This window comes from Ammospiza nelsoni, chromosome 17 (assembly GCF_027579445.1).
Source record: "Ammospiza nelsoni isolate bAmmNel1 chromosome 17, bAmmNel1.pri, whole genome shotgun sequence".
Lineage (NCBI taxonomy): Eukaryota > Metazoa > Chordata > Aves > Passeriformes > Passerellidae > Ammospiza > Ammospiza nelsoni.
Genome location: NC_080649.1, coordinates 3519279 through 3531157, shown reverse-complemented (window position 1 = coordinate 3531157; position 11879 = coordinate 3519279). Strand labels below are relative to the sequence as shown.

Genomic DNA, 11879 nt, shown 5'->3' with positions numbered 1-11879 from the left:
ATTTATGTGAAATATTGGGAAGAAATTCTTCCCTTTGTGGGAGGTGAGGCACTGTCACAGAGTACCCAGAGCAGCTGTGGCAGCCCCATCCCTGGAAGTGTTCAACGCCAGGTTGGACAGGGTTTGGAGCCACCTGGCATCGTGGAAGGTGTCCCTGCCATGGCATGGGCAGGAACTTTAAACTCCCTCCAACCCAAACCATTCCGTGATTCCATGGAGAGGCAGTACGAGGCCGTTGAAGCCAGCCCATGTCAGAACCCCTGCCCGCAGAAAGCGCGGAGCGCACTGCCGTGCGGCGGGGGCAGCCCCGCGGCTCGGGGGTGTCGGTGCGGCGGTGCCGGGGCCGGCCCGGAGCGGTTAAACCGCCGGGAGCGCCGCGCCGGGGCCGCTCCCTCACACCTGCCCGAGCCGCGCTGCCCGCCCTGGCCCGCAGGCGGCGCCGCGCGCCCGCCGTTGCCGCCCCCGCCCCGCGCCCCGGACCGCGGCGGGGCGGCCGCGCCCGGCGGAGCTGCCGGGGGAGGCGGCGGCCGGCGCGGCTCCCGCCCCGCCCCGCGTCCCCGCCATCCCCGCCCCGCCGGCCCCGCCCCGGAGGCCGGCACGCTGGCTCGCTCGCTGCCGGGGAACATGGCCGAAGTCGGGGAGGACAGTAGCGGGGCGCGGGCTCTGCTGGCGCTGCGCTCGGCGCCCTGCAGCCCCGCCGCCGCGCCCCCTCCCGGGCCGCCGCCCCCGGCCGCGCCGCCCGCCGCCTGCACCGGGCCGGTGCTGGCGCGGCTGCAGGGCCGCGAGTTCGAGTTCCTCATGCGGCAGCCGGCCGTCACCATAGGCCGCAACTCCTCGCAGGGCTCGGTGGACGTCAACATGGGGCACTCCAGCTTCATCTCGCGGCGGCACCTGCAGCTCAGCTTCCAGGAGCCGCACTTCTACCTGCGCTGCCTCGGCAAGAACGGCGTCTTCGTGGACGGCGCCTTCCAGCGCCGCGGCGGCCCGGCCCTGCAGCTCCCGCCGCAGTGAGTGCCGGGGGCCGGGGCGGCGGGGCCGGGCCCGCTCCGCAGGGCAGGAACGGCCCCGGCGGGCGGAGAGGGACCCTCTGTCCCGGGGAGGGGATGCGGGGCTGGGCGGAGCGGGGGCTCCTTCCAGGAGGGGTCCCTCGACCCACGGAGCGGGCGGTGAGCTGCCCGTGTCCTGTGCAGGGGATGTGTGTCTGCCAGGAGAAGAGCCTAGGGTGATGGTGAAGGTCCACAGCTGATGAAGGAAACAGGGGTCAAGGGTCCCCTGCCCAGCAGAGGTCTCGGGGGATGGTGAGGGTCTGCCTCTGAACAAGGTGGAGGGCTTGAGATACTATTCCTCTGCTCACAGAGAGCCTTAGGGGGCAGTGAAGGTCCCAACTTGAAGTTGGTTACAGTGGGTTAAGAACACTCGTCTGGGCTTGAGGTGCTGTTAAGGGACATCTGCCTGATGAGGTTCTGAGCATCAACATGGGATGTGCTCACTTTCCCAGCCTTGCTGCCATCTGTGGCTGAGAAAGAGGATGGTGTTCATTGGGACTGGGGCTGCTCCCTCTGAGAGAGCCATGTCTAGAGGGAAAGTGTGAAGAAGTGTAAGCCCTTCACTGGAGGATGTCCCCCATGGTCATCATCTTCCATGCTTGTCTGCAGACACACTCATGTTCAACTGGTGGCTCTTAAGGGTTTCAGAAAGAGAAGAAGGAAAGACTCTCAGTGAGCTAAAACTTGTTACACCCAAGGCTTGTCTTCCTTGGAAGAGATCTAGTGGAAAAAGTGGGAAACCACTTTGCCAGAATTGCTTACTTAAGGGTTGGCAAGTTAGGTGTTGTTCTTGGTGTCTCTCTGGAGCAGCAGAAGAAAAGGAGTCAGGCCAGGCTGGGAGTGATGCTGCTCACCAGGACAGCAGGTGCCCAAGGGTGACTTTGCTTCCTTATGGAAGGGGAGAGGGGTGCAGAAGGGTTTGCTGTGCCACCAGGGTCTGTGCTCTGTTAATTCTCTTGCAGCAAGAAGAATGAGGTTGATGTTATTCTATTTCTTCCTCTGCAAACATTGTTTATAGTTGCTGAGTGCTGTCCAGTGACTGCAGTGCTTCACCCCAGGGCAGCAGCGTGATAGGGGTGGGTGATGTAATTCCTGTGTGCATCTCCTCAGGTTGTTCCAGACTGACTGTGCCTAATGCCATCTCTGAGTGCACTGTAAAGGCAGGAGACTGGGGGTTGTTGTTTGTATAAAACATCTGTTTTCATCTGTCACTTTTGGCTTAGGTACTGTTTACCTCCAGCACCAGGGTCCTGGAGTTATCCCTCTCTCGCCAGCCTGTCGCTCAGGGGAGGTTTTTTAATTACTCATTTCCTCTGCAGGCTGCTTCATTTTGTACTTGGTAATTTACTTATAGCTCCCTAGCTGCTCACTCTCTGAGGCGTTTTGGTTTCTAACGTGTTTCATTTTCTAAAAGAGATGTCCTTTAGTGTCTGCTTAATTAATCTGGCTTTGTAAAACAAGACCACCCGAAGCCCTGGGCACTTCTGTTGTCGTTCCCTCTGGCTCTGGTATCTGTGCAAGCTCTCTGCTCCCTGTCATTCTGTTTTTTCACTTGGTTAATCATAAGCATTGTGACAGAAAACTATGTCAAACAGCAACCTCATTGCTTATTTCTCTCCCCTTTGCTCCTGACTCCTGGAGTGGGAATGGCAACTTTCCTTCTGCGTTGCTTTATAGGGAGGAGTTTAATGTACACTTCTGAACTCCACACAATAAGGCATCCTCATAGCTTGGCTGCTGGTTGAGCTACATAAATAAACTTGGTGCTCCTCCCTTTCTGACTTCCAGAGTAGGAAAATGTTTTGCATCAATCTAAAGGAATTTGCCCCCTTGCTTCTATCAGGTAAACAACTCCTTACTGGCCAGCCAAGGGTTTTTAACTCAGACCAGGAAAAAGAAAATCTTGTTGAGGCTTGGCACACAGAGTCTTGATTGAGGCTTGAAACTGTCTGCTGTTATCTCATTATCTCCACTCTTGAAAAATCAGGCAGTTCTCTCCCAGTCACCCTCTCCACACACACACACACACAAAAATCTCTCCCCAGTAAACACAAAGTGCCATTTCTTTCCTGTAGAGAAGCCTGTGTGCTTACTGCCAGCTAATGTTGTCAGAAGAAGGACAAAGTGAGGACAGGTTGTAAGTACACAGATTTTACACAATGTTTTCTGCATATTATGGTAACACTCCTGCTGTGTTTGATACAGCCACACCTTTTCCGTATACCAGCAGAATGTACAGTTTATGTTCAATATCATGATTTAGTGACCATTCCGTCCAATGTTTTAGAGAGAAGTCCTTGTGATGTGGGGAGCTCTTACTGGCAATATTCTAAAAACCAGTTGTTTGAGTGGTTGTCCTCCCTTTTCCCCCCACACCTGTAAAGAATGGCAGAAATGTACAAAGTGCTGTTTTCTTTGGACCACTGCAGTCACTGCTGCTGTTACTTTACAAGCAAAGGAAATGCTTGTGCATCATGAGATCATGCATGGAAGCAGAGGGTTCCAGGAAAAAGTGTCTTTCAGTTGTAGTTCATACTATTCATCAAAAAATAGATGATGAGCTCATAAATTCTGTTTTCTGAGGTCCCTTCTCACTTTACTATTTCTGTGTAGAACTTCTCTTTTCTAAGTTTTCTACATTTAGAAGTAATTCTTGAAATGTGCGGAGGATCTTGTCAGGAGGGCTTGGAAGGGAGGAAAGAGGGGGAGTTTGAGGCCTCTCTTGAAGGCTGTACTTCGCTCCTGTCTCAACAGCCCTACTCAAAATCAAGGGCTTTTGAAAAGCTTTCTATCACTTCCTCCATCAACGTGGTGTGTGTGGATTCTCTGCTGTAACCAGGATTTTACTGCTGGGCAGGAGTATCATATTCCACAGCTGTGTTGTTATGGGAGGTTGTATTTCACAGATGTGATGACATAACTATACAGTGTAATTAAACAGTAATAACCAACAAAGAGGACATTTCCTAGAGGTTAATGACAGTTAGGAGCAAAGTGGGTGAAAGTGGAGGGCCTATGGTACAGCTGAAGATCCTTAATCAGTTTAATTAATAAGTGCCACACTACAGCAGACATTACAAATATAAATCAAGATGAAATGATGGAAGTACTTTCATCAAAAATAAGTGCTTCAAATCAAATTAAGGATTTGTTAGAAGCTCTTTTTATAGCTTGTGATGTTTTTTTAGCTGTGCTGGTGGGAGCTGGAAATCTGTAGATAAATATCTGGGTATTTTTCTATAAGATAGAGAGGAACTCAAAACTACCAGCAGAATATGCACTAGGTTTTAAAAACTCTTGATACCAACAAAAGTGTGAGATAGAGCAGGAACCATTAAGTGCAGTATTTTTTTCCTGTTGAAAACAGTAATTTCTTCAAATTTATGGTGTGATCAGGTGTTTACAGGATCAGGTTAATGATGAATTATTAACTTGCTCTTTGTTTTCTTCAAAATTGACTCTGTTTTAAAAATAATTGGCCGTAATAAGTTAGACACTTCAGTAACTAAAATAAGCATTTGTTGAGTTATTTATTTATTTTGTCCCCCAGAACAGAAGGAGCTGTAGCAGTTGAAAGTTTAACTTGCTAACCTGAATTTTAAGTAGCTATGAGTCAGGTCTTCAGATGCTCCTAAATACAAAAGTTCTATTGACTAAACCTGCAAGTGTTGCTTGAGCATAGCCTGATAATAGCCCTTGAGCTTTTTGAACTGTGAGCTCAATAGATTGGAAAATGATGCTTGTCTGGGAATGTTTCATGGGATATTTGCTTATTGCTGCTGTGACCATTTAGAATTTTTGCAGTAACATAATAAATGGAGCCTGAAGTTGGTGTTTTTCACTGTAAATGAGTTCTTTCAGTATGAGGTTTCTAAGCATAAAAACAAGTTTTTAAACCTGTAGTTTTTTTAGCATTTTGGAAATAAATGGAGGAGCTTTTTTAGCTTGAGAATAAATTCAAGGGAAGTAAATATATGGATGTAGGAAATCAGATTAAAACACTGAGTTAAAATAAAAATGTTATGTATATATGCCCCATAATAAATTGAAAACTTACCACGCATGTCAAGTTTTATTAAGAGCATGCTACTTTATTTATAATAGGATTTTTCTAGGTGCTCAATAAACTTGACAAAAATAAATAGTCCAATACTCTGACCACACACCAAGGTGCTGATCCTGCAGAATTTTACACGTGCATTAATCTTTCCATATGGTGAGTACACGAGTTCCCTTTGGTGTTTGGGTAGTGGGGGTGTCTCAGCAACCAGAAAATGGAGAATTAGATCCAATTTCTAAGGGATGTGGCTGCACAGTCTGACAGCCAGAAACTCCAGGCACTAATTCGAGTTTTAAAAGATGCCATATTCTAGGGAGATGGAGATGTGCACAGTGCAGTGCAGTGTTTTGGTGAGCTCGCTGTGGTTGGAGCGATGCCATCACGGTGGGCACGAACGAGGGGAGGGTGTCCTTACAGCTGGGGGCAGCTGCACACCCGGTGTGCACACCAAGGAAATGCTGTGACCACAGAACCACCACTGCAGAACTAGTTGTTTCTGAAGTGCTGCATATGTATGTTGTCTCTGGTAACTCCTCGGGTAGTTTTGCTTTTTAAATATTGCATTATCTGCATTTGCAGCAGTTTTCGTGTTTTTGTTCTTTGTTTGAAATACGTTGTTTGCCGTGCTACAGCTTGTGGATGGTGGTTTTACTCTTGCTGGAAACCCTTTAAAGATTTGCTTTCTTAGTGCTTCATCTTGTATTTTTCATGCTCTTACTTAATTTCAAAGACTGTCTTTGAGAACAGGTTTTTTTGTTGCACAGCAAGATGTGATAAAGGATTACCTGATTTTAATTATGGAATCCATGTCAAGTAATAATTTTTGGCTAAGCAGCTCAATTTGTCATGACTTATATTAAACGTTTAAGGGAAAGTTTCTCTCATGTGAAACTGCTGCTCAATTTGTTGATTCAAAAATAGCTGTGCTGTAAGTCAGGTTGTGAATATAAACTAAGGTTATGCAAAACTCAGTGTATGTCCTTATGGATTCTTTTAAACCAGGCTTGGTTCAGCTTAGCTGATATGTTGATTATGAAAAGATTAATCTAATGAGAACATGCCACACTTGTCTTGTACAGTTTTGTGTGGAGTCTCACCTATAAAGTCATAAATGTGGATTCAAGTTGTGCTGGTGTAACTTCTTTGTGCTAGCAAACTCTTAATCATGGCACGTATCCTTAGGTGACTGTGGGTTCCTTCCTGTGGGTACTGTTTTGTTTTCATATCAATCTAGAGGATGAATGAGTGTGAAAGTTTTTGCTTTCTGAAAATGGGGAATAAAAATGATGAAATCTGTAGTAATTCATATCCAAGTTATTTTGGTGCCAACTGTGTGAGCATACTCACAGTAGAGCATCTGTCCTGGTAACAAATCAAAATAATGCTGTTTGCTTTGTTTTTTACCCTCCCTCTCCATAAAACGTGATAGGCAGCCTTGCACTGAATAACTGAGGGCATAAATGACAAGCAGATTAATGTGCCTGTTGTCTTTGTCAGCAAGCTCCCAGTCACTGCTCCACTGGCCATTTGGCACCAGAGCTGTTCTGTGCGACACCAAATTCTCTCTCTCGGTGTTGCAGTTTCCTGGAGGAGTGGATGTGGCAACAGGATGTTGGTAGAGAAGAGGGAACTACTTGAATTTGCCACTTATGCCATGCAAATAAAGGCTTATTGCTGGCCCAGGTGTGGTAATGAGTGTCTGTTATTGAGAGGAGTTTGTGCAGGGATGTCAGAGAGCCGAGGCAGCGAGGGTTTGGGGCTGCTGTGTCACAGCCCGGGGTGACAGAGGGGACACAGGCTGGTGAGGTGCTTGTTAAACCACTCAGAGGGCTGACAGTTCCCTCCAGCTGGCTTTCCTGTTCTGGGGAGATCTCTGCTAGCACTCAGCTCCGTATCAGCTCCTCTGGCATGTGGTGATTTACTGAGTTCCTTCTAGCTCAGCGTCTGAGCAGGGTCTGGGTGTTCTGCCATCAGAGCCGAGGGGCTCCGTCTCCAGAAATGCTTCACAGACCAACTTCATCTCGCTGCTGGTTGGATGTGGATGAGACAGCTTTCCTTTCCAATCCAAGTGGAATTGTGGTTAAAAAAAGAAAAATCATGTGCTTTGGAGTTGGTGATGTTAATGAAAAGGGAGAAATTTTCTCATTTGCTTCTAGTACAGATTCTTTCATTTCCTTTTCTTTCATTTCTTTCTTTTCTTTCTCTGTGCTTTTCCAGAGCACAGAGGCTTCTCTCACACGTAGCCATGCCCAAAACCAGCTTTGCTTCATTATCCTTGGTTCAGTCCCTGTACATCCAGGAGTTTCCTGAGGTTGAAAGACTCATGACTGAGATATCCACTGTAAAGAAAGAATATCCACAGGGTATTGGGTACTGAAGGTCTTTGTTCTCTTACAGTTGAATATGCTTTGCAGCAAATGCCTAAGAAGTCCCCTGAGCTTGTGCAGTGTTTTCTGACAGGTAAACTTAGGTTAAAATGTTGTTTTATGCATCTGAAATGGCTGATGGGCTCTGACTGCAAAACTGAAATCAGAAAAAATGTGGAGGTGTCATTTTTGCAGTGATTTTTTTTCTTTGACAAATTTGCAAGATGAAAAAGCTGAAGTATTTTTTTTCTGTCTCCTGAATGTGGGCTATGGAAAGGCATCTTGATGTACTTCCAGACGTGGTTAATCGACTAATTATGAGTACAAATTATTGTCTGGTCTTAATGCATTCACTTCAGTCAATAATTCAGTATTAATCACTGAACTGTTGTTTCAAGTATTTATAAGTCTCCCTATTTCAGTTGACTGCAGACTCCTCATAAAAGCAGATTGATGCGATGCTTATAGAGCAGATGAATTTTTCCCTTAAGTAAATGTGAGTGAAAATTTCTATCCAATTGTATATTCTTTGTTTTCATAGTACAAATACAGTTTTACTAATGTCTATTCACTCTTGTACACAAATGTTTTTTGCTAGTAATTCACATCTTTGGTTTCTTCAGAACAGCTCAGTAAATGCATGTGTGCATTCCTTCTGCATGGCACTTAATTTTTATGAAATACATATTTTATTGGACAGTAAAACATTTAAGTATCTTAATGGCCTAATTAATACTATGTATCCACTTCTGTCATGTGTATTTTGCTCTTCGTTGTCCTTCTGCTCCTTTTTTCATGTCCTCCTGCATTTTTTATCATAAAAATTTCAAGCAGTCTTGAGAGAGCAGTCTATTACAAGGCTGTTCTTTGAATATTCAGCAACTCTAAGATTTGATTGATAGTCCCTTTCCTCCCATCCTGTCTATTTTTAGTAACTTAAAAGCGAGTTTAATTTCTTGGGTTGTCCTTTGTTGTGCGTGTGCAATTTACTTTGGTGGTTTTCCTCCCTCCTTTAAAAGTACCAGATATGTAATTTTCATGTTCTTTGAGGACATCTTGACAGTTGGGGAGAAATAATGTACAAGTTAATTAGGAACTCTGCCTTAGCTGAAGGAGCAAAGATGGACAGTCTTTGTCTGGTTCTGTTAATATATGCTGTGTGATTAGGATAGGAGGAGAAGTGGAAGGAAACTTTAGGCACATTGTTACCACTTACTATCCTGCCCCAGGAATCTTCTAGCATAAGAGCCTCATTTCATGTGCAAGTACAATCCACTCCAGTTTTTAGGACAGAATGAGGAGACAAAAAGCCTTGCAGAGGTGGTGTAAGCACTGTGGAAAAGGACATCCCTCCCCCTCTCTCTGAAATACAACCTTGGAGCTGTACCCCTTTTTTCTGCTTCGTGCCACTTCAAGGAGAGCCTTGGGAAATCTTCCCACACAAACTGTTTTAATCTTCTATCTCCCTTTAGGCCACATACAGCAGCCACCAACAGTTTGTCTAAGCAGGACTGGACTCCCTGCAGAGCCAGTTTGTGCACTTGCTAAAGGAATTGTTCTTGAGCAACTTCAGGCCTTTCCTCTCTCGAGGGCATAAGAACTCTGGACTCTTACATGCTCGGAATCCTGATTGTGTGGGAGGAGGAAAGGACTAGAAACAGAAAGCAAATTTTGTCTCTACCTGATGGGTAGGCCAAAAATGATTTTGGTTTTCATGTTCAGTTTGAGGCGTAGCCCAAGCCAGTAAGGGTAGGCTCTTGGTGTGGGAGATGTTCCAACTGCTATTTATTTATTGATCTCATTCCTTTTTTTGATTGTCTCATGGCTGCTGTAACGTGGTGCTGGTGGCTGCCTGCCCACCGTGTGTAAAGGGTGTTGGCTCTCAACAAGCCTGGCAATTGGGTGGCTTTGCCTCCTTCTGCCTTGTCCATTCAGCTGGATAATTACTATAGCTCTTCTTTTCCCATCTCTCCCTCAGACACTGTCTAACGAGACAAGATAATGAAACTGTTTTAGTCCTGGGAAGACCTGCAAAGGAAGTCAAAGGCTGGCACATGCTTTGCTGCTAATGCCTTTATGGAATATTAAGGCGAGCACTGACGTTTCCTTCAGGCATAGGAATTCCTAGGAGAAAATTCCTGATGGCCAGTGGTTCAGTAAAAGAGCTGCTATCATTTTTTGTGTGTATGTTGTGTAAACAAAGCATATGCAGACTGGCTGTTGAAAATAGGCACAATCCAGTAGTTTAGACTTGCACATCGTCTGTTTACAATTGTGTAAAAATCGCTGAAAACAGCCACAGGATGAAGTTGGGAAACAAGTTTGTTTTGGTGGATATTGATTCTGAATGTGAGGTCTCTTGTCACAAAGTGAGTACATCCTCTTCTCCAAGAGACTGCAGTTTCTTCTCAGTTTCTTCCTGCTTTGTTCTCTATTGCAAGAATGAGAATTCCTGTTAAAATCCTATAGCAGAAAATGGCCAGAATACTGTTCCCCAAAAAGCTGATACTGCAAACTGTTAAGTTCATATAAATCTTCCACGTAAGGTACATCCACTAAAGTGTTTCCCTAATTCTGTATATTCTCCTGAAGCAAAGGGAGCATTAAACTATGCCATTAATATGACAAGATAACTCTCCAAAATTTTTGTAGTTTAAAAATAACGAAACCACTGGGGTGACAACTTGCACATGTGCTGTGTTTTGCAAGAGTCATTGTCACTACAGTTGGTTAAACTCTTTTCAAGGACTAAACCCCTCAGCACAGTTTTATTGCCAGAATTTAAAATACCTTAGAAATCTTGTGATTGTTTTTATTATTTGCAATCTTAACCACGTCCTGCTAGGTGGTCTTTCACAAGCCAATTCAGTACATCATCATCATCTGAATCATAGTAAAATTATTCTCTTTCTTAGTAGGAGGGAAGGTTGTGCCTGGGATTCTCTTTTATCCTTCATTTTAAATGTCAGTATTTGGAAGGATGCAGGTGGATGTCACTTTGTAGACATTTGTGTAAGAGACTGTTGCCCCAAATGTTTATTTGGCTCTGAGTCTAGAAGTTGTCAGCTTTTAAAACATTTAAACTACCCTCAGAGCTGTTTTAAAACAGTAATCCTGGCTTCCTCTACTGGGTATTGAATGGATTGTGAAATGTCTTCAGAGGGAGTGGAACGGACTTGTGTGAACATTTTGCAAAGTTTTAACTCCATATGGGTAGTTTTTTATAACATACATAAATAGTACATTAGCTTTTCCAAATCACTTTCTAAATGAACTGAACCAGCCTCAAAGGAAAATACATCACAGTCGTGCTCTGCGTGTTCGAGCCCTCTCAGAGAGCCTGACTGAATTCAAAGGTTAGTACCATCCCACACACAGGCTTTTTCTGGCATATATATGTGGAAATTAGGAGGTTTTTCCTGAGCTTTACTGAGGTGATTTCGTTTTGCACAGCCTTTCCTAATGTGTTTATAGGTAGTTCCCTGACTTTGGAAGGGTGAGTGTGCTAAATGACTTGTGTGAGACCTTTCAAGGTATTGGGCTGGCTACTTGATAGCAAACCCTGCTATGATGAATGGCCCATTAGAAGAAAGTTGATGGCATTGTAAATAAGATTTTACATGAGAATCAAACTGCTCTAGTGTATCCAGCAAAGATGCTGAAACAAGTGCCTCTCTCTGGAAAGGTTATTAGGAGATTTTTATGAACTGCTATTTTAAAACAGTTAATTTCCCCTTATTCTCCAGGGTGCAAATATTCCCCAAGAGTCTGGATGCTTGTAGTAATAAGGAGGGGTCTTCTCGAGGAAATGGGAGTTAGGATGAAAATGGGGGTAGAATTGAAGTTGGCCAGGCTTGTGTGGTGAAAGGGGCAGGATCTGCAGCCAGCTGAAAGTTCCATGGCAGTTAAGCAAAGATTTAAAATTCTTGGTATTGAGTGAGGTATGGAAATGAATAACCAGTGCTTCTTGTAGAGGCCAACTGTGGCCCTGCAGTTAGTTCCATTCTGTCAGTACATATTTAATTCTAGGTGTACTGTTTAATTTCTTATTGAAAACAGAACTCTGTGTAGAAGCTGGTATAGGGAAGTTCCTCTGAACGTGGGTGCAGATGGGGCTTTTTTTTGGCACTGAGGTAGGTGTTAATTGTGGTTTATGATTGAGGGGGAAACATAGTTGAGTGCTTCTGCCAAGATGAGCAAAGAAGGAAAATAGTTAATATTGACCTTTTTCATTTTAACCAAGATCAGTGAGACCAGCAGAGGCTTGGAAAGACTCTCAGAAGGGCTCTTGAATTTCACAGAAGCAGGGAAGGAATGAGAGGTGGTGGCGGAGGCTGAGTCACTCTTGTGGTCTCTGCTGTGGTAGAATGGAAGCCAGACATAGGCTCTTATCTTAAGGTTTATCTT

The 11879-nt window shown here is 44.8% G+C and overlaps 1 protein-coding gene across 1 annotated transcript in view; it reads left to right on the top strand.

Annotated features, from left to right (window-relative positions):
• Window positions 1-624: 624 nt before the first annotated feature.
• FOXK1 (forkhead box K1) overlaps window positions 625-11879 on the top strand; it is a 55232-nt gene continuing 43977 nt past the window's right edge. The window contains exon 1 of the mRNA XM_059484228.1: window positions 625-1007. Coding sequence (XP_059340211.1) covers window positions 625-1007 — 383 coding nt within the window. The remainder of the gene's footprint in view (window positions 1008-11879) is intronic.